General features: G+C 40.7%; 1 protein-coding gene across 4 annotated transcripts in view; it reads left to right on the top strand.

Annotated features, from left to right (window-relative positions):
* LOC131462458 (partitioning defective 3 homolog) overlaps positions 1-24007 on the top strand; it is a 325725-nt gene that overhangs the window by 152307 nt on the left and 149411 nt on the right. For all 4 annotated transcript variants that reach the window (XM_058633698.1, XM_058633714.1, XM_058633708.1 and 1 more), the window contains 5 exons: positions 2450-2575; positions 5076-5303; positions 6304-6491; positions 10126-10265; positions 10696-10824. In XM_058633698.1, coding sequence (XP_058489681.1) covers positions 2450-2575; positions 5076-5303; positions 6304-6491; positions 10126-10265; positions 10696-10824 — 811 coding nt within the window. The remainder of the gene's footprint in view (positions 1-2449; positions 2576-5075; positions 5304-6303; positions 6492-10125; positions 10266-10695; positions 10825-24007) is intronic.

Raw genomic sequence — 24007 nt, forward strand, 5'->3', positions numbered from 1 at the left:
CTTTTTTCATCTAATTTCACTAATTTAATTTCCTAAATGGGAACTTAATTTCCAAAAAAATCATTATGTTGCATTGACATGGGACCATGAAATCCTCAGGAAATCATTTACTGATGTTATAAATCAAGTGGGAAGTGGACAATTTTGACATAATATAGACTTCTTTTTTCCTCCTCGTGGTTGCTTTTCACTGCATTCTTACTTCCTGAGTAGCTACACCTGGCAAAGCGGTATAGACTACGTCCAATATTTATATACAGTCTCTACCTGGAAATGAACTTCCTCCTATGGAATTGTTAAGAGTTAAGATGTTTCCAAACATGCATCTTTTCATTGTACACATGTAAATGCTTTGTGAGCCCTGCTGGTCAACTCTTCTACACTATACTGTAAACACACACGTGCACTCACGCACACACACACACACACACACACATGGGCACCCACACACACAGCTGTCGCTGATGTATTCTTTGCTGCCTAATGAAGTTCTCATTCCATGACCAATTTCAATTGTAAACAAACTGCGGACATAATTGCCGTACATAAATGGATCATGATTGGATTATTGCTGTGTTTGATTAAAGGCAGTAGATTAGAGCAGGTGGCCTCCTTCAACTCATTTCTCAGCTCTGCTGCCCGCCCACAAGATGGAGTAAAGCCATCAGACGATGCAGATTTCCCTCCAGTTTGCAGAGAATCCTCTAACTTCAAACCGCCGTGCTAATGTCCAATGACTAATGAATTCACTGACTTGAAGCCTATGAGAATGCTATTTGGATTTTGCGTTAGTGTTCTTGCTTTCCCCAAGTAACTGATAAGTATCTACAAAAAAACCCATCAGTGAGACGGGAGGGAATTGAGAGGGTGGCAGTGCATTACAGTCATCACAATAATGGTGCTTTTATGAAATCATCATCTTCAAATCCCTAAAAGATGCTGCTTTATCCCCAGTCTTCCCCGCTGCTGCTTTGAATACTAATTAGGGATCAAAACTCCCTTATCTCCTGTCTCTGGTCTGCTACCATATCAAAAGTCATTAGAGTGTGTCCACAGTCTAATCTAGACGCACAATACTTTGTTTTCAAGCCGCCAACACCGATGGAGATAAAGCACAATCATGTCCACTTCCACACTGCTCACAATTACTCTCTGTTCAACACACTTAAGTTGACCTGGCAACATTGGCTCAGGCGCGGAGAAATAGGAAAGGGCCTATTGTGATCTTTAATTTCAACTTAATGCTGAACCATTTACCCCCATCCAGGAGCCGAGATGAGCCTGCAGTGTGAGCGTGGATGTCCACATTATGCAGCCAATTAGAGCAATGTTCTGAGAGTGGCCCTGCTTGGCTGAAATGCTGAAGAGCTCTGCAAATCTGCCCTTGACGTCTATTGTAAACAGGGTCACAATTTAAATGTGCTGTTGTTTATGTGGCTATTGACATGAGGGAAAATAACTGAGAGTAATGGAAAGCTTGTTGCTGATGTCCTTGCCACAGAAAAAAAAAACCTTGACTGCAGTGTACATTTCTTTCCTAGTTTGGCTTCTTAATAGTTTAGGCTCTGATATATTTCATCATTCATTTTAATTTCCCAAACGCTTCCACACCTTTCCTGGGTTTATACAAGGGCACCAAGCGTTTGTACTCAGTCAGTCTACCTGCTTCCTCAGCCATGTGGCGCCTCAGAGAATGATGGAGATTGTGGATCTGCTTTCGGAGCGCACATCAGATCGCTTCGTGTCTTTATCCTCAGGGCCTAACTAAAGCCCAGAGGAGCTCACTGATGTATTTATTTAGAAGAGCGAGAGAGGGGCAGAATATTTCAAGGTAAATGTTGCCTTCTTTGAATGGATTGCTGTGAAACTGCTTAGGTATTTATTACAGCACTGTCGGCTCTCGTCTTAGTGTAGACGTCTGCCGAGTTTTCTCTGAAGCCATAAGATGATCTCTTAGCTGTTGCTTGGGATTACCTTTAAAAACCTGCCCTGTCCTTCTAACAGACCTGGCCCGCGTTAGAGGACAGAGAGACGGACAGCGGCTTCAAATTAACTTAATAATGCATTGCTTCTCAAGGCAGATTTTTGTTCTGGCTTAAAGTTTTGAAAGTTAACTTTTGTTGACAGTAAAGCACAGACACACAATAGCTCTATATGTTGCTGTACAGAGCTAAACTTTATTTGGAAACTTACTTCCTGGTGGGGAACTACTGTAAAACAGATTATTTTTTATGATCTTTCAAACCACGACATAAAATATACAGATTTATTTTATTCAATAAATCCATAAAATGTAGTCATGAGGGAGAAATATCATTAATGCAAGTTCTGGATGACTTTTGGGTTTACTTTTAAATCTAAAATTGTTTATCCCCCTTCTTTACACTGCATTCTCTTGAATTCTAAGTGTGTGTGTTTTATTTGTAACCTGTTGTAAAATCATTTGTAGGACTCAGGGTCTGCTGGTGAAACGCCTGGAACAGGGGGGCAAAGCTGAACAGGAACGTCTCTTCCAGGAGAATGACTGCATAGTAAAGATAAATCAGGGCGACATTCGCAACCTGCGCTTTGAACAGTAAGCTCCGCCACTTGTCTTATAATGATGATTGTAACATATTTTCTCCACTCTATCACTCTGAATGTTTTCCTTGCCTTTTATGGACTAAATGTTCAACTTGTTGGAGACAATCTTCCTTTTCCTTCACCATCTCCAAAGAATATGTATATATACAGTAATAGTCTAAAGCACTGTCTCCTACATGATACAGGTCACACTAAAAGCCCTGTGTTGGGCATTAAGTGCAGTGACTGCAAATAGTGTTGCTGTTGAAAAGTGGAGGCCAAACTGGAGAGCGACGTGACACCCACACATCTGCGCAATAAAACAGAAACATTACCGAGTTGTTGCCCTTCCTGTAATAAGTCACAGAGACCTGCAGCCCTTCATCATTATTTTGACCTCTGTTCCAAAGCAGCCTACGCTCCCTTTATACATCAATTCATGGCTCCTCTTTATTGTCTAAAGTATGTAATCCACAAGACTCCCCACATTTATCTAAAGCCACTCTTCTCTCACATAAATGTGTCCTCACACATCCTTACACATCATCTGACCCATGCCGTGATGCTGAACTCTCATCTTATTTACACCCTCCTGAGTGTATGTGTCTGTGTGCCAAGCTGACAAATAGATTGTCTCTCCTCCAGGCAGGATTGTGGAGACTGTGTGTGGAGGTGGTCGACTCAAATCCCATCCCTGCGTATTGTTTTCTCCTCCACATGATAAAATATCCTAAATTCCTGCTAACGGAGGTCCAGCCTACAGTCACACTGGGCTGGGCATAGTCGTCTAAAACCACTGGCCTGGGAGCCACATTCTCATAGCTGTTTAAGTTTGGACCTCATCTGCTCTCGGAAGTCAAGTTAGAAACATATAAAAAGAGGGGACTCACCGTTGAACAGGGGACATTTTTCAGCTCCCCTCTTTGTCATGCTTTAAATCAACCTAAAATCATGTGTGTGTGTGTGTGTGTGTGTGCATACCTAGCATCATACTGTATAAGCGACTTTGGCAAAAACTTAAATTATCAAAAGGTACCTCACCACATTGTGGTATTGTGTTCACCAGACCGTGTGCAAAGGCAGTAAGGTTTTATGATATTTATCTTTTGAGAATGTTGCTATTGTCATTAGTAAACATTCCAATTTTCTTTTCAAAAAGCCTTTTCTACTGTGAAAGAGGCTTTCAACCCAAATTCACAGGGGAGCGATGTTTTGCAGTGTTCCGCACTTACCCTCCTCTGCCAAACACACTCCTCCTCAGCCTCCAGATGCATATAATGTTTGTAATTCTGTATGAAAATGAAGGAGCAGAAATACTCCACCCCCTGATTGTGTACCGCACAGAGCAACAATTCAAAGTGATAGTCTAATATCCTCGGATTGTTTTGCATGGGTAAATATTTTGAGCCGTTTAATCTAACTCTATGTAATGATGCATTGATAGTCTAATTTATTATTCAATCAGGCTCGCACGGAGGCTGATTATTGGAGTGATGGCTCGGTATATGTGAATGTGGGAATAATTTTTTTGTACAAACACACACTCACTCAAGTCATCACCTCTCACTGTGCACATGTGAGTGATTTTTGTAAATTACCATAAGAATAAAGACGAGAGAAACCAAATCCCACAGAAGTGCCTCAGTATGGCCTTCACGTCTCACCTCTGTGACACCGTTTGAATGAAGCGCCGTCTGTTGTGCTGAAAGCAGCTTAGTGACTATCATTTGGACAGAATCAACATGGTATTACGGGTGTGGTAATAGAGGTCTGGAAGCACGGGTTGGGACTGTTGGATTCCAGACATCTACCACACCTCTTATACTGCTCCGTGGGTTGTTCATGGCAAGCCTATCTATATGCTAAGTGCCGCCAGCAAACCAGACTAAACAATTCTTGAGTGTGGGAGTGATGTTGAGCTCTTGTCTTTGCTTATTTCACCCCTAAAACTCACATGAGACTCAGTGTGTGTTTTGGATTTTTTTTTCTCATTTTGTCTGAAAGGAGTGAAGTGACTGTCGGCTTATTTTGGAACCTCATTGTCTGGAAAGTTTCCATCGTACATGATTCATCCTCACTGTTCTGATTGTTGAGTCAACTCTTGTCCACTCTATTCTGACCACACGAACACACAGACCACTATACTGGAGACACATTTAGATTGTCTACATACAATATGTTTCTCTGGCATAATAAATAATGCACAGTATATAATTTGTCATTACTGGCTCACCATTCACCATCCTTATCTCTTTCCTGTCTTGATGCTGGTAATTACAGATAAAGTACTTTCTGCTCTCTGCTGAGTGCAGCTGCTGCGATTAGCCATGCTAACCTTCACTCCTCCCTATCGCCACTCAACATACAGTACATCATAGCCCCTGTTATCCCTCTATATCTGCCAAGCTATGATAGTACATTATAGTACTTCTTATAGTATCTCTTATCATGTTAAGACTCATTTATTTCTGTCTGCCTGCTGACCTCTACGCTCTTGTCTGTATCACCTCCAGAGCGCAGAACATTTTCAAGCAGGCCATGCGTTCCCCGGTCATCCTCTTCCATGTGGTCCCTGCAGTCATGAAGAGGCAGTACGAGTTTCTGTCAGGCCACAGCGAACTCAGCCCACACCAGTCCAGCATAGTCTTCTTCAACCAGGCAATTCAAAAGCCAGGGGACAGGTCCAGTCTAGTGGGGAGACCTGCAGCTAGGCCTGGACCACAACTGGGCCTCAACCACAAGTAGGTTTGACCTTGACTGTAGCAGGGATTTCTGTTAGCTTCCATTCAGAGACCATTTTATGTGTCCACACAAATGTGCATGCACCATTAAAGCACTCATTTCATTTACTGTATGTTCGTTAGTCCATATGCTTGGTGCATGCTTGAGTGGTTACTTACACAAAAACAGCCTAATCTTCTTTCCATTTAAATGTACATTGCCTACATCTGCACACACACACACACACACACACATATATACATATATATATATATATATATATACTGTACATGTATCAGTCTCAAACTGCTAGTCCAGTTTTAATTATACCAGCTGATGACTCATCCATAATATATTTACTGTGAATCCATCATAGTTTAAAAGCTAAACAGTAAAATGGAACAGAGGACAGAAGCTTAAAAAGAATTTCTACCTGCAGCCTTCACACCCACATCAATGATCATCTCTTTAAAAGCCCATTTCGAGTACCCGTAGTTACTGTTAATTTCTGTAATGCCTTTGGCTGAATTCCAGACAGTGAAACATGTGGTGTTTCTCAGAGATGCTTGTCTATAGGTTTATGGTCTACATTAAATATTCATACATTTCTAAAACCCTCTGTTTATTCTCTGCATTTTAAGTTGTGTAAGTCTGTTAATGTTCATAATGACTGTACAAAAATCAGTTAATAAAAAAAAACCAATGGATAATACAGTATATATATATATATACAGTACACAAACATATACATATACACCACCAACCCTCATGTGGATGATAAAGTGGTAGAAGATGGACGGATTGATGTCCTATTGTTAGTGACACAAGACACAGCATGGATGAGTCAACACAATCACAACTTCATCAACATAACAACTGCATCTTCATCTATTTCACAATAAGAGCTTCAAATTGCCCGGGATATCTACCCTCAATGTCACATTTTGCTTTAATACCACGATGTTATCATCTGTTTCCGTTGTCATAAATCTAACTGTGATCTTTGCTTTCCTCATGTAGCCACCAGGGCCCACTGGCAGGAAGCACTCCAGAGCCAAACCGACGGTACACAACATTACCCCACACTATGATCTCCAGGACTTCCTCAGCCCCCTCCCCCTCCCTGCAGCGCAGAATAAGCACAAACACGCCCACCAGCTCTTACCTGAAGAACAAAGGCCGCAGATTCAACATTCAGTTAAAGAAGGGTAAGAACCAGCAGTAACACGCATGATTAGCTGTAAAAGTGAGATAAATGAACTCTTTTTTGTGGTATCAAGTAGCAAAAGTAATCAAAAGGAAATATACTCCTTACTATGGTTAAGAGGACAAAGGGCCCTTTCATCATGTATTTATTTTCACTAAGATAAACAATAGATTCAGGGATGCCAAAGAAAACCATAAATCTCTGAGAATAATCTCTTCTTGCCCCTGGGTTAAGTTTAACGGCGCAAGCCAAACACAAACAAAAATCTACCGCGTCTTGATAGATTGTGCTTTGATGCATCACCTCAATATTGTGGCTGAAATATTGACATTCAGCAATCAAGTCTGCCTGCAGCTGAGGGTTCGCCGTGGTTTGTTGTGATATTGGAGCATTGTATATTTTAGCCAGTCATTGTTGTGGGTTCACTGCCAGGCCTCCATCTCATTCTCATCTTCTCTAATATCTGCACACATTTTGACAAGCAGTTGCATGTGAAATAAAACCGTGCAACCCTCCTTTTCCGGCCCCTTTTCCTGTCGGTGGGAGCAGATGTTTAGTTAGAAGCTGGCACAGAGGCCTTAGTGGTGAGCTTCAGGGAAAAGACCAGCAAGTGAGGGCAGCAGTGAGGGCTAAAAGCAACTCACCTCAGGGGAAAAGCAGTCACAAGCTGCTCTAATATCTTTGGCAAAGGTCCCCAAGCACTCGACTGCAAGTTATATTTATTCCCTTGAATGTGATAAAAATCCTCTTATTTTCTGCACACCAGCCATCATTTTATCATTCACTTTATTTAAACCCATGCCAGAGAAAGTCTGGTGTTGCTCCAGCAAGAGACCCATGCCAGTAGTTCAGTTTATTTTCACCAGCTACATTGCACCATGGTCTAATTCAGCACCATTCATAATTCTTAAAAGTACACGTCCTCCCAAGTGACAGATATAGTCTCCTGAGATGATTGCTCATGTTTTAAATGGAGCTTACTGAAATGGATGTGCCTCACTTGTAAACTTCAAGCCATCCATAAACAGTAAATGGAGATAAATGACTGACCAAATGTTGTTAAATCGGAACTTCAACTGTGCAGTAAAATCCGAAATCATCTAAATGTGCTACTGAAATCCATCTTGATGCTTCCGTTTGATCGCTATCAGACTTTACCAGTACTAATGCACTTTTAGACAGGGTTCAGCTGTTTTGTTGTTGAATTATTGTGATTGTTGCAATTCGACCCAAGTATCTTGTGAGTTCTGAGTGGCAGAAGCAGATCTTGCATGGCAAATAAACAAGAGTGCCTTAATCAAATACTGCAGTTGAAAAGGACACATGCAGCCCATTAAGTCATTGTAATGGAACTCAGCCGCTCCTCATGTTTGCTGTTTAATTAGCTTATTGGAGCCAGGATTCCGACTAATACAGAAAAGGAATACAATTACTTTGATTCTGCTCTTCTATCACCCAAAATAAAGACGTCAGTGGTTAATTACTGCAGGCCTATTAGAGATGCATTTTCCTGATTGCCTGATTGGAGACTTTAACTGCACTATCGTACGATGGGCAGAGTTTGGTTCTGTTCATTTGGCTGTGTGCAGGCCAGAGACTGGCATGGCAGAGGAGGGAGGGGGAGGTGACTGTTAAATATAAAACAAAGCTCTTGATGTGGTGGATATGAAAAAGACAGCAACATGCAGCTCGTCTGAAATGTCGGAAAATGTAGTAATCTTCTAAATATTATTTTAGAAACACTTCAATTTACAGCCAATTTTGTGGAAAATGAGATCTGTATTGTATCTATGTCATCTGACCAGTTAGTAATGGTATCTACCATAAATGACCCTTTATTTTTATATTTTCATGATTCCAGACTGGCTCATTGTATCCATGTAGACAAAGAGTGCAGTAACACAAGTTGAGCATCACTGTGGTCAACAAAAAAACCCAAAAAACATTACCCAGTGAACAAACGAGAATGACCTCTCTACTCTGTAGTTTTATTTACCGTATAGCCACTGCACAGAGACGTTGACTGATTGTCATGGCAGCCGGTGTGACTTTGTAATGAAAGTTGTCACTCAAAGAGTCAGATTTAATGTTCAGCACTGAGAGCAACAGCTATTTCTGTCTGCTTAGTTATGGCGCAGTGATGGGGAGATCATAGCACATTGTCATCTTCAGCAGCTCAACTTTCTGACTTTGTAAGCAACCTCTTCATCACCTTTCCTGCAAGTTTTGTTTGTGTGCGGAGGCCGTGAGAAAGTTGGCATCCGCACTTTCTCTCTCACGCTCTCTCTCTCTTTCTCCCGATCATCAACGCCATCACTGTCAGTGAGATGACAGACAGTTCCACAGACTGCTGCACAGACACACTCGGAGAAGTAGGTCATGATGAACCATCAGAGGTGCTGACAGCTCGGTGAAATGAGCATCTACTTTGACATGAATACTAATCACCATTGTTACCGTCTGAGAAGCCTCCATCTCTGAACACTGCTCTTAGTTACCGTCGAATAACATTACGTAGCCGTGGAATTGAATTGTTTTAATATTCTGTCAAAAAAAATAACAGACAAACACAATTTATGTGGCTGACATTTCAAACCTTTTTTGCTTTTATTTGACAAATTTGGGCCTGGTCAGCGGAAAAGGTCAGACCTGAGACCATCTTATTTATCCGTTATTGTATTTGCCCACTTCCTCCAGTGCAGCAATTCATATTCATTTGATGAAGCGTAAAGGTCAGCCTTAAAACCTAAGGCAAATGACTTTGCACAGCTGATACTTTAAACGTTTTCTCTGATTTAACCCCTGAATTTAGCCTCACCACTCGTTATATAAATTTATCATATAAAGCGCTTTCTCAAGAACACATAAACAACTGTAATGTACAAATAAAGATCAGTGCTGTGTACATTATGCAAACGTAAGGCTAACTATATGTCAAGAAAGTTCGGTTAAACCATCTAGCACATGCTACTGTACACTGATGGTGTAGTATTTGTAATAATATCAAAATGCACTGCACAACATTTCAAGTCAGTACTGAACCATCATATCTGATAACTGGTCTTTCATCTGACCATAACTTACAAGTATATATGCACTCATCACAGACAAAAACAGGGAAATCAACTTCCTAAAAACCCTGAGCAAGCAAACCAATGGAAAAATGTGAGAATGGAAAAATAAGTCTATGTTTGTAGGAGGTTTGTATCGGAGCGACATGATTTGATCCTTGTCCAGTGGCTGCTCATGTTGCAGTTCCATGTGAAGACAATATGGTGGAAAAAGGATTTCAGAGCTTAATCTGTTTCTTAGAGTCAAAGTCAAAGTGATATCCTAGTTAGTTACTTTGGAATAACAATGACTAGCTATGAATGAATAAAACATGACTGTCAGACTTTTGTTTTGCATGTTTTTGCAGCGGATTTTCTTCAATGATTTGTAAATTATTAATCTCAACGTTATATTTTTGTGGTAAAATAGCACAAGAGCAGGCAGACTAATGATGTATGAACTCTTATTTTACTGCCCAGGTCCAGGAAGCTCTGTTGGTGAAATTAAGGAAGGAAGGGAGTTGTATGTTAGTCATTTTTTCCATTGTTTTAATTTTTTTCTAATGTACTTTTTTTCTCTCTTAGGCCCAGAGGGTCTCGGCTTCAGCATCACCTCGAGAGATGTTCCCATTGGCGGTTGTGCTCCCATTTATGTCAAAAACATCCTTCCTCGAGGGGCTGCCATCCAAGATGGCCGACTGAAAGCTGGAGATCGGCTGCTGGAGGTGAGGCATCTCACTTTAACCTCCTAAGCATTTTATAGTGTTGATTTTAGTGAGTGTGTTCTTGGAGATTACATGCTGTTTCCCACACTAATGACTCTTGATGACATGGCTTTGTTCCACCATTCAATCTTAGTGAGGTCTGTTGAAATAAGTCAAATAGGCTGTGTTGTTCCCTGTGGCTATAAAAAAAGTCTTGATTTGCAGAAGGTGGTGGTTAGATGGAAACAATTTTGATTAAACTTCAGTCAGACTGACATGAAAATCATCAACTGCTCACTTTGTGGGGAAATGTTTAATTCCTGTTCCAACTGGCTCAGACAGTAATCGGAATAAAGGTTATATGGAGGCCACATATTTCCCCTCGTTGAAATCAGAGAACTCTTTGATTTTAGTTTTGCTGGTGTGTGTGTGTGTGTGTGTGTGTTTGCAGGTCAGTGGAACAGACCTTAATGGTAAGACCCAGGAAGAGGTGGTGGCCCTGCTACGAGCCACACCCATGGGTGGGATCGTGAACCTGTTGGTGACTCGTCAGGAGGATCCGCTGCTACCCCGAGAAGTGGTCAGTTGCCTTTTTTGTCTCTAAGAAAGAAGGATGTCTCTTGATCACAACTTCACAGCTCCCTGGCATTTCTTTTGTTAACACTGTGATGCACTAGAGGAGAATTATTCCTCAAGTAACTATAGTTACAGACTTTTTGTCTACATGGTTCCATAATAGCGTAACTGTGACCAGTGCGTGGAGGTAGCACCTACCTCTTCACAGCATCTGCAATTCAATGCAACCGTGCTTCCTCAATACAGCACAATGTAAAAGCCATGACCCATTTCCTTACTCATCTAGTTCCTTCTATAACACAGAGATAAACAACTAATTGTTAAATCAATGTTTCAACAAAGGCCAGAAGAGCATAAATGTAGATAGAGACCAGCACCAGCAGTCAACTCAATCCAGCGATCTGGTGAAGGTCAGTAAATATGTAACCTTCTGTACAGCTGGATACACTCAGGTGCATTTAACTGCTCTCACAGTCCATCACCTTCCTGAACAGACATTTTTATATTCCATTATTCCAAGGGGTCAATGACTGCTGCTCACTAAAGGAATTATTGTATACGCCAGTCTTATAAATCAAGAATTATGATGTTATTATTACATACGCACAAATACAGCTAAGGGCGTAATCACACACATTCACACTCTTTGTGCAAATGAACACTGACTTATGGTCAAATACACATATGCACCAGGAGACACAATCTTTTATATGAAGAGCTCACTCACACATATGCATGTACACTGATGATGATGATGTGTGGAAGCAGATGCCATTGTAGCTATTGGATATATCCACACACACACACTCACGGATATGCACACTGGCACGGGCCCATTTCCAGTACACTATTAAACACGCAGCTTACATACAGGGTGACTTTGGCTGTCGTGCAACAGATGGTGAGGCGACTGCCCTCGTCCAGCCCGCGCTCTGCGGCTCTGACAGCAGGCTCGAGCATCACTGCACCTTGGCAGACCAGAGGCCCCTGATACCAACCTCACTCCTACCCATAATACTCAGCCTGGCACCCACGCTGTTAACCCCACTGTGTGAGCTGTTCAACCTGTACAGTAATGGCCCTCTGTGAAAAATTCTACTCTCCTACCACAGCTTCGACTGTGCTATTTTTTCAGTTTTCAATGCATCACCTCCTAGACTTAGCTCCTTTTAAATTTCTGCAGCTTTGCAGTTATTTTCACATCAGTGGCAATTGTTCGTCTTTGAAACAGGGGAATCTCATTTCAGGCCCAGTTGTTTACACATAAATTCTGCGCTCTGTTCTTTTTTTGTAGAAGAAGCCTTCTCCTCTGTTCACCTCTGTTTCACGTTCAAAAAGCAACAAGCAGACTCATACACATGTATCGTATACATCATGTCATAAATTCAAGAGCCTTGCACACTCTTGCAATACATTACGGTGACTGATTTGGTTTTAATCATGTTATCTCCCTGTGACTGCACATGATATCACTGTCTTCTAACCTGTGGCCTTCAAGTCACTCAAAAATGCTTTAAACCACAAAACGAACGCTAAGATGCTAACTAGATAGATCCAGTGAAGTGATTTATGCCTAGTGTAGCCTCGACGGCAGCTGAATGATGCTGTAAGGTGTGTTAAAAATGCACAGCTGCCCCTGAACTGTCAACTCATGAGTGTGTGAGAGTTTGATGTCTACACTCAGCTCCTCGGGCATGACACAATGTGGAAAAAGCTCATCATAGAAACACCATCTTATCGTCTCTTTCTCTCTGTGTTTTTTTTCTTTCCTCTTGACCAACTTCCACATGCTGTGAGAGAGATACTTAATATTTCATCCCTTACCATTGGATATTAGCATTTTGCTCTCCCTTACTGTTCCTCTCTGTCTCTTTCCCACTTTCACAGTTTAAAGCAGAGCCCTCACAAATCTCAATAATCCCTCCAAGTATGTTCATAAAAATCAGATAAGGAGGCCGAGACTCTCCCGCTGACGGTTATTGCAAATAAAGCATGGTGGAAAATCATGGCTGGTAACTGCCTCCTTGTAGGTGAACACTTAGTAAGTGTGTGGTGTGTGTGCATGTATGCTATACACTCAAGTGCAAGGACACACGTCAACACACTTGTAAGGATGAGTGCCTCCGTGCTGTCATTTATCTAATTCCCTCAATGATAATGAGATGATGATGATGTTTTAAAATGCAGCGTGAGTGACACGCCAGAGAACTGCCGACATCTGTCGTTGTATTGTCTTCAGACACACACACACACACTGGCAGGAGATCCATAGATGAAAATGGAGAGGAGCTTTTTTTTGTCTGCTTGACATTTGCCTGCTGATGTTTAATGTCAGCTCTGGAAATCTCCTTTTGTTTGGATGTTTTATTGTGTGCCAGGCCTAGTGCACGCACCCCCCAGAGGAATTAATTTACCCTCCCAGCATGTTTGCATAGCGTCTTTAATTACCACGGTCGGGGTGTATTTTGACAGGCCTTAAGCAGCGATAGCGGTAGCTCTCAATTTTTTCAATAAACACGTACTCACTGTGAGGAGAAAAGGTTAAATGGCAATCGAGAAGAGTGGGGCGGCGCCTCTGTGAGTTCTCGCCGTCTTTGTCTGCGTTGTTGCTGCTCCTGCTCTACTCCAAGGATGTTAATATATGCATGTCATTTTGACTTGAGTTGAGTTGTTTCAGAATAAATAGCTGCAGTTGTAACCTTTATCAAACTCCTCAAAAAAACATATTCATTCTGTTCAGGATAGGCCTGTCGTGCACCACACCGCACCCAAAGCTGAGAAGTTTGCTGGCTCAATTTTTGTTAGAAAATGCCACAATGATGCAGTTATTATTGAACAAAAAGAGATGTTTAGACTTACTTGCAGATTCACTTTTACCTTCAGAATCAGCATCCTGTTAACCTGTTATGTTACATTGTGCAAGCCCAGTCTACCAGAGTGGTACACATGGCACACAGTTGTATTTATATGGATGCAAATGACCTCTGACTGTTGAAATGCTCCTCTGGATGCACATCATTTTTATCTGAATGCCATTTTCAAATAAAAATGTAGTAGTAATGATTTAGCCTTCACACACCATGCATAATAACTATAGCAGCGGTGCCAAACGTACAGCCTGTGTGCCAGAAACGGCCCACCAGAATGTCCAATCCGGCCCGCGAGATGAATTTGTGTAAACTACTGTTGTAAGAATGCAGCGGCCCCTTTAAGAGCCGGGCAAGTGTACGTGCCGGGGGGAGCAAGCAGCGCTGTGTATGTGTGTGTGAAGAGAGAGAAGCCGCCGTACAGGCAGGGTTCGCATTAGTCTCTATGAAGTGGGGTAAATATATGTTGTGTTCCAGAGAAATAAACGCTCAGACTCTTCCAGATCACCTGAGTGTCGGCCTGTTCACCTAGAGCGGGCACAGCTCGAGCCCTGGAGGTAAAATCTCCCCTGCGTTTCCCCGACCACTGTCCAGGAGCAGAGCAGGAAAGTTAACACTGCATTTGAAGATAATCAACTACAATGACGTTATTACACATACGGTAATTCCTAATTTTTCCCCTGGGGTTGTATTTTTATTAGCTCCCACTTAAGTTTCAGGAATACTCCATAGATTTGTAGTAAAATCATTTCTAGATCTTGACATGTTCTAGTCATATGTGAAATACGAGACTTTTTAGTTCCAGATACCTGTGACTAAATGTTCTGTACCTTTGTAGATCCACTGTGATATGTAAGCTGCAATGCACATGCATAAATGGTGAACTTAAGTATAACATTTTAAGGTTTTTCATAATATGTTTTATGAAAAGATTAATTAAATGTAAAACAAAGGGAAAACATTGCAGTGCTCTGTATGCGGCCCCTGACCTACAATGAGTCTGACACCCCTGATCTATAGTATACCTGGAGAAAAAAAAAGAATAGTGCATGCTTTATTAAACCTGTGAGATTCTATAGGACGAACGGCATGACCTTCAGTGTATGAGACATGTTCATTAAAAAGAGTTGAGACAAGACAAGTACGAACATCCTGGCATGTTTCTCACCAAGAGCTTAACTTGAAATGTGAAGACGCAGTAGGAGGCTCTGATCAATGGCTGTGTGAACAAAGTCACTCGTCAGGTGAAGTGCTGCTCCATCACCTGACAGCTCTGGGATGTTGGATCAGTGATTGCGAGGCAGGATTACAGCAGACTTAAGAAGTCAAAAGGACTGCTTCTGCCTCTATGTGTGGTGTTTAATTCAGAGAACCTTGTATCGTCGGAGCAGGCAGATGTAAGTAAGTAGAAAGTCATAGTGAAAACTGGTGATATGCATGAAGGTATATATTGACTCAGTGTTCCTCAGATAACCGCTTTAAGGATAATCTTTGGGTCATACTTGTGTAGTCATCCACACGACTGGCTAAATCTCGGATTTTTTTAAGTTTAATGCAGTGCATGAAATGGGCCAGTACTGTCTGGTAAGTAGTGAATTTTACTCCTTTGACTATACCGGCACTTTTATTTGTGTACCAACACTTCTCACAAGATGTCAGTGCTCTGTTTAGGTTCAGGATCTATCCAATTCATTAGAATGGCCCAGAATTATTATTTTTTCCCAGGGTGCACCGCGTGACAGTAACCCAGTCTTGGTCAAGTGTTTATTTCTAGTGTCTACAGTTTTCAAATTTTTTATATGGATGAGGGGCGTACTGGCTCTTACTTTTATTATTTATGGTGCCTGATCTAATGGTACAAAGTATTGCATGAGTTCAAAAAGACAAGAGGTGACAAGAGAAGAAAATTATAGAAGAATACTTGAAAATGAAACTGCGGCAACAACTGAAAAGTTATTGTGGAGATAATAACAATATGAATGGTTTGCTCTTAGGTGGAGGTTGTGCCTAAGCTCTACTCTCTGTCACTTCATCAACACTATTCTCTCGCACAAACACACACACACACTCACACTTTTCAAATCTTAGTCCTACACTAAAGTAGTTCCTCAGTTGCCTCACAGTGCAACAAGTAATAGTAATTGTCCAAAAAGTGATGTCACTCCTTGAGTTAGACACTAATTCACATACGGTGGTGTCATTCGTAGCAAATGAAGCCAAACAATGATGAGGGAAGAACAATCTGGCAGCCATTTTTGTTTTTACATTTACAATGAATTCAGAGAAACCTAGTGTCATGTCCTGACTGGTGACAAATCATTTTTATCTCTTTCTACAATGAATCAGCATATAAGCAATGCTGCTGTATCACAATGACACTGTGAACTCCTTCTCTTATGGACACTTGTGTTTATTCTCAGTCACATCGAAATCATACAAAACCACCCCTGAGTAAAACATGACATACTGTGCGCGTGTGATTAGTTACACATGCTGAAATGCCATTAAAACGTTGTCAGTTCTTACCCTTACATCGTTCTATGACCCTACATAAACAGTACTTTTTTCTATCTAATAGATCTATGGAGCCTCCATTGTAACACTACATAAGAGCAGTCAAACAGTACATTAAAACCCCGTCTTTATGATCATATCGCACTTGTCACTGATCCATTAGAAGCTGTATCTGCCAAGCAATGGGAATCTTAATTGCACAATTAATTCTGGCCTCTGATTGATGTGACAGCTGAATTTATGGCATGCACGAATACTGAGGACAAATGTGTGACAGTATTGCTGACAATTACAGCCAACTAATGGCCTCTTTCATAAGTGCCAATCCCACTGGCCTGGTTTAAAATCTTCACTTCATTTTTTTTTCTTTCAGCACTGGTCTGTAAGGCCTTGAAATAGTTATATACCAGTTAACAAGCTTGCCATTGTTTTCCTCTTTGAGGTAATCACCATCAGTGTTGCTTTGCTTTGAGCAGATTATTCACAGCAGATGATATCTCGGTTGCTTTTTCTTAATCATTCCCTTAACGGTGTTTTTTTTTTGTTGTGCAACCAGCACTACAGTGAGGTTACCATACGTGATTTACCATATTAGATAAGAACTGACTTAGAGGAGCTATATTGATTTTTGTTTTGCTGCTGAAATCCATTTACCGAGTCGGTAGAGGGAGAAATGAATTGATACAAGGTAAACAAAACATGATCGCTTGTCTCTGGAAGCGACTAAATGACACACAGATCTGTGGAGCCTCAGCCAAACTCAGTCTTCCTTATTCTTTCAATTACTCCTCAACAAACAATTCTGCTTTACTATTCACAGTTAAGTTAAAACATGAGGTTGTACTACACAATGTTTGGTGATTTTGGTTTTATTATTGTGCCTCAGTTTGGGCTTCATGAATACGTCCATCATCTCAACACAAGCAGTATCAGAGCTAACTGAGGGAGAGTTTGTGTGTGTACACTGGCAGAAAGGGGTGAGTTAGGGCAAGAGCTGCCAATCCCATCGAACAGCTAAACAACAGGGTTTTGTGAGCAGTAGAATTCACTTCTGAAACTTTACCATGGATGTTTCTTTGTGTTTTCAGCCATACCCAAACTACCGTAACATAAAAACATATCACTTCCTGTGTGCAGTGCGGGAATATCAGCAGATGACAGGAAAAAAAAAACATTGCTATACTGATAAATAAAGATACAGCACTACAGTTTTAAAGTAGATAATGGACGAACCAAATCCAAACCATAATGCCATCAATACATATCATAATGAACATTAATGGAAAAAATCTCAAATCCCAATGTTATATTGGTGACTGAGTATATGGTTTATCTATATTCAGATTTGTGTTATGTTGTGTATTGATTTTGGATGAAGAAATAAGATCCTCAAAGCTGTAGCAGTTTTAGTGAAACAGCACAGAAGCCCTTTGAGGGTAATACACTGAAGTGGTGATAAACTGCTACCTTGTGTTCTGTGGTATCTACAGCCATGCCAAAAATATTACATCTTTGGTGTTAATATAATTAGTTGTCTCTTAGAGTAATGCTCCTTAGTCTCACCGTAAAGATGATGTAATACACTGCAACTTTTTTTTTTTGCTAATAAAGTTCTGCTGACAGAATCATTCTGGTCTCCCTTTTCAAGAGTATATTTATGGAGCAGCAGGTGACTGACCAGATATTTTACCTTTTGTAAAACTTGGCAAAACAACCGAAGGAGATGAGTCATGTCTTTTGTGCAGAGGTGATAATTTAAAGTGATTACCTTTTTCCATTCACACTTCCTCAACAATGAATTCCCAGTTGTTTTCGATGAAATATGTTAAAAAACAAACCAGCTGCGAGAATGTAATTGGGTATAATCAGAAAATTGCTCCACTATTATAAATGTCAGGAATTGGCTGAACTCCACTCTGTAAATTTGCTCTGAAAATAGAGTTGGCACTCAGGTGAAGTCAAATTACAGGAATTTCTCGAAAGGTCTTTGGAAGGAGTAGTGTAAAGCATGGTTTGGCAGCCTGCAATCAGTGAGAGCGCCTGTGACTTTACAGAGCTCTTCAGAACAGTTTGGCAGTAGCGGATGCATCTTAGAGGTCACATTCTCTTCCACTTTCTGCCTGAAAATTTCGGAAATGAGAGGACATGGTGATCTGGCATCTAAGAGCTCTAATGTGTTACCATGGCACATACATCCTATTCCTTATCCCCAAAAACAATCCTCTTGTGGGGATACTTTAAAGCACCATACAACCCCCTGGTTCTTAGTAGAAAAAGCACTTTACATGTTCATCACTGGCACCTTATTATTAATTTCAAAGACTCTATGGTGTTCTGATCAAAAAGCAAAATCCAGAAATGTGCGCCGTCATAATTAAAGCAAATGCTATTATGTGCGTTTGAAGACAATACCAACCTTGTTAACGATTTTCAAGCGCGCCGTCTCTACACCACCTGTTTTCGTTGAGCACTTTTCAGCAGCTGTTCCCATAATTATGCTCGCTGTCACTGCAGAGAGCAGGAGGGGGCACCACAGCATCGTGCCATGCCAATAAACAAGGTAGTTAAAGGCCACTTATGGCGACACAGTTACTCTCCCAAGGGGGACTCAGCATCTGATTCCAGAATATCTAATGTGTTGAAGTCTGCATGTGCGATTGGACATAGCAAAGCGCTTTTTATCCACCATTAGCTTGAAACGAGAGGCATCTGCTTCATGATGTGCATCTATAGTTAGAATCACTTTAAAGCCTTTCCTGTTGCCAAGCAGACTTTATATATTTATCTTTGATTACATGTGAATCACCTAAGAATTGTGCGTCAAGGCAACTCTCCGTTTGAGGTTCCTTTCAGTAGCTCCAAATGGCATCCATTCAGTCATACCATGAAAAATTCTCTATAATGCCTTTGCAATGATGTTGATATTCTGGATTTGGCCTCAGGTGATAAAACAGGAATAGCTCTGTTACTTGTCACAACATCCGCACTGTTTAACAGCTTGAGTTTATGCCTAGTGAAGAGGGTTAGTTCACAAACACGTAAAAACTGCCACTGCTGGTTGCAACTTTCAACCGTGTGTGACAACCTGCACCTCAAATCACCCCTCACTGTACATGGAAAAAGCCTGGATTTCATTTGAGGCTTTGCTGTATTTAATATTCTGTCCCTTTTGTCAGAAAATGTTGTGAGAAGAAACACCACCAAAAGAAATTTGTGGTACAATACTTATCACGTGTACACCCCCTTTGCAATTACATCCATGGCTGATTTCTTTTAGCCTTTTTAAATTTATTTCCAATGACCTTTAATGTTGCCAAATTGGGCCAAGCACAGAAAGAAGTTTCCACCAGTGTTAATTGTTTTAGGCAGTGATGTGAGGAGAACTCAGAGTTATGTGTGAATAGAACTAATTGTGATTCATTTGCTCCCTTTCCCTCCCCCTCTTTCTCTCTCTCTCTCTATTTTGGTCTGTTTTTTTCTGAAACACGGTTGAACACATCCAACACACCTTCCTTGTTAGTGCATGACAAGTTAAGCGAAGTAGAAACAAAACAAAAAGACCTATTAGGCAGGCGGGTCTCTTTTGCGAGAATGATGAGCAACGATTTGTCTCTGCGCTCGCCTGTTCACCTGCTTGTGTCTCCGTTCAAATGCTGCCTCTATCACCCTCCCCTGCCCAGACGACAGACAGTAATGAATGGGAGCTACCCCATCACAGTGTTAATTAATAAAGGGCTTAATCGCAGACTGTCACTGCATGGTTGAGTCAGAGAGAGCGGTAACGAGAGGACACAGGCTTTTTACAGGCACTCCACCCAAAAGTGGCTTAATAATAGAATTACCCTAATGATCAGTACCTGAAAGCTTCACTGCACCTCTTCACCAGGAATTATTTCACATTTTCAGATATACATAAGGTGTCTTTTGGATTTTGCTGCTCTCTTAACAAAACAAATGCACGACACACTATGAATTACACATTCTTCTTTTTATGTTACTGAAGTGTGCAGTAGTGTAGCAGGACTTACAATATAAACATAGTTAAACAATGTGTACATTTCAGCAATTATTTAGGTAAATGCTGGAACCCTACATGCATTCTGTGTTTTTGGAGCCAGACACAGTCAGAGGAAGATACATACTCTAAATTGTGACCTTAATTTAATTTTAGAGATGAGAAAGTAGACAGAGAGGGAGAGAGGGGAGGTGTGGTGTGTTTTGTGTGTGTTGGTATGTAAGATGTGTTCTATTGGTGTGTTTACAATGGAAAACGACAAAAGTTATAGTTGCATCGAGGAGGAAGCAACTTCTATCCCCATGATGTACACACACACACACGCACCCACAGACACACAGGAATCATCACATGCCTTATGAGTTATCACCAGCACTTATGAGTTCTACTTAATTAACTCTCGTCGAAATGTAAACACTGATACTGTTTTACATAATCCAACTGTGGTGGTTTACTTTGAGTTGTTGTGAAGAAGAAACGGATTGCATCCACCATGGATAGCTTTTAATAGCTTGTGTGTTGTGTTCACTGTCTTGTCGTAAAAGGTAACTTTGGTCCAAGACAGAAACACTTTTCACTCTTTACTCATCATATGTCTATTTATTAAAGGTTTACATCATAATTTCAATGAAGCAATAAAAAAAAGCCATTTGGAGTCGCTCTATATTACTCTATGCTTAAATAAAAGGACTTGTCATGTCAACTGGTTTGACCAAACTCGACCCAAGCCTGAATTTGCTCATATTTTCCAGCCTTTTATTTAATAATTAATAAATAATAAAATTAAGTTGTGATTCATTTATCAAACCTATATCTCCTGGACACATCTGGTTTACCTTCTTTACCTCAATTGCAATCGTTTGTCGTGTTTAAAAAATGGTTGCCCAAATGCCCAAATAAGTGTTTGTGCCTGAACACTGTGCCGGATTACCCTCATTATGAAGCAGAATGGACTCAATTGACTTAACTCTCTTGCTTTGACTTAGTTCCATGTTTTTGATCAATGACCTTCCTATGTGCTAAAGTATTATTTGAGCCGTAATTAGAAGGGTCCTTTTAGAAACTTTAAAAGGTGTTCTGAATATCAGGAAAAAGTGCCACTGGAATTAGTGAAAGTACAAGTTTTTGACTGTCCAATCATAAAGCAAATATTGTTATTTTAAATCAGGTTGGTGTTCTGCCTGAAAGCTGTAATAGAGTTAGTCAGACCTTAGTTAGTTGTAATGTTTTAGATGTTGCAGAAAGTAGTCTGTAATAATGTAAGACATTCAACCATCATGAGCGATTTCACCTTCTCTGGAAGGAATGCTGTCCTCTCTGTTTGACTTTTTAACCCAGTGTCACTCGTTTTCCTGCCAGTGACCATGAAAACATGTCAAACACCAGTTTTTCCAAAAAAAATTATATGTACTGCCTAAAACTTTTTCTTAGCGCTTTTGGAAGTTGATCTAAGCGTGCAACCTTTTCAACAACTTTACCTTTTTGCGCTCTGTGTCCCAGGTGCATACATGGGGACTGAGCTTGGAAGAATGAGCTGACTGTCTTTCTTTTTTTTTCCCTCCAGTACTGAGGTAGTTGAAACCAGCTCTGCCTGAATCGCTGCAACAAGGCCTGTCAAGCAGTCTGACAAACTCATTTTTAGCTAGCGGCGCTTGCTCCTGTCTGATGGAAATGTTACACTGCTCTTTCATTCTCTGCCTTGGCCCGCTATTCCCGGAACACAGCTCTGAGTAGGTGGTTATTCTGTCATCATTTTGCAAGCGAGCGTGCGCTCCCGGGTGCACACGCAGGCTTAGACACAGTCTGTCCAAAGTCATTTTTTTCATACGATGCATGCTATCTTCTGCAGGGCTCAAAGCATCTCCACTGACCTAACTCATAGCCACTATATATATTTTCTTTTTTGAGAAAACATTTTCATTAAATGAAGGGACTGACCCTGTCTAGGGCCTTGCACTAAAAATAAGTAATTTCTTTAGTTATTATGTGTCCCTAAAAAGTATCCAGTGGCGTCTTCTACTGCTGTAGCCCATCTGCGTCAACATTTGACACAACCTCGGTTGTAACAAGTGGTTTTTTTGAGTTACTCTTGTTAGTTACGGTTGCCTTTTCTCTTTTTTTGACCATTCCCTGTTAATAGTAGAGGTGGTTGTGAGTGAAAATCCCATGAGATCTGCAGTTTCTGAAATACTCAGAACAGCCTTCTGGAACCATGTCACTTTCAAAGTCTCTTAAATCTCCTTTTTTTCCCCATTCTGATGCTGAATTTGAACTGAGTTGCTGCCATGGGATTTGTATATATATTTTTAGATTTATTAGCAAGCAATTGAAGAGATTATTAAGTTAGTATAAAGGCTGTCAAAGATGAAATAGATTTAAAAGCTAACATTATGTCTCTTCAAGACCCAGACAGTAATAGGGAGCTAAACATTGTCTGTGCATCATATTTTCCACTTAATTTGATAAAATAACAACACAAACAAACCTCGGCTTTATTCTGTGGTCTGAGGGAACGCAGAGGGTCATTTCCTGACCACAGCTAGTACAATTGTTGAAATACAGAACAATTAAATGAATTTCACCGGTCTGCATTCAATAATAGTTCATTTAAAGGACAAAGCCCATGTCGGCACGTTTTACAGACAGATGTACTGCCAGTTTGAAATAAAGAGAAGAAAAACAGAAAGAAAAGAGGGCAGATAGCAGGGTCACCTGGAGAATAGGGGCTCAGTCAGAAGGTGTTGAAAAGAGCCTCCACCTGAATGCACCACTGCATCCTAATAACTCCTCATCCTCCAAAAAGAAAAAAAGAGAACTCTTTATACTCTATATTTTCCTTCTTTCCTTGGCTTTGCTCTTTATCTGAGCAGCTGTGAAGGGCACACACCTGGCTTGCATCCATCTGGTTGTGTGTGCACACCCGTGTGTATTGATGTGAGTCTATTTAAAGTGCTCTTGTGTTGAGTTTCTGGGGTTGATTGCTCCCACCACCAGTGTTCATGTGGATTTGGCTGCCATGGCGATAGCTAAACATGTACAGTAAACCAATCTGGCCAATCAGTGTTTCAGCAGGAAACCTGCTGAGTGGTCTTATGACTCAACTGTCATCGCCTCTTCTGGCCTGCAAAGATTTGTGTGTACAAAATCAATCAAATATCTTTTTCAGACAAGCATTTGCTGTGACTCTAGAGAACTTTTCTCTTTCTTTGGAAGACTTACATACTACTGACTAATGAAAATGTGCATTGACAATTAAATTGGTTTACTTTCTTCTGTCAAACTGGAAAGAACAACTGTTTGATCTAACGGTTGACTTTAGCACTTTCACTCACCAACACTATCTCGATTATTGCTCAGATACAGTATCTGCAGCTCTGGAGCACTGAAGTAAATGATTCTTCAAGATCCTATATATCCAATTCAAAGCATAAGGGAGAAAATTACACCTCAGTGTCCCTGGTGCTTTTTTCCACACCATTAGCTTTTCACACCTATTTTCCCCTTCTGAAAGTGCAAAGTGAAATGTACAAATACCATGCAATTGATTATTAGTGACACATGCTTTTAAACACCAATGGAAAAGTTTGAAAAGAGACCTGAGTGGTTGTTTTATTCTCTGACACCTCTCTGGCAGATGAAATAAACAATTTTCTATCTGTAGGAAGTAAGATGCATGAAAATCTGCAGTATGGGCCTTGCAACAAAACGCTGTTATAATAGTTTAAAACAAAAGGCCCACGGATCGGTCAGGGAAAGAGCATCACAATGACAGCCCTATGTGTCCTGGGTAC

The sequence above is a fragment of the Solea solea genome, chromosome 1 (assembly GCF_958295425.1).
Source record: "Solea solea chromosome 1, fSolSol10.1, whole genome shotgun sequence".
In the NCBI taxonomy this organism is placed as follows: Eukaryota; Metazoa; Chordata; class Actinopteri; order Pleuronectiformes; family Soleidae; genus Solea; species Solea solea.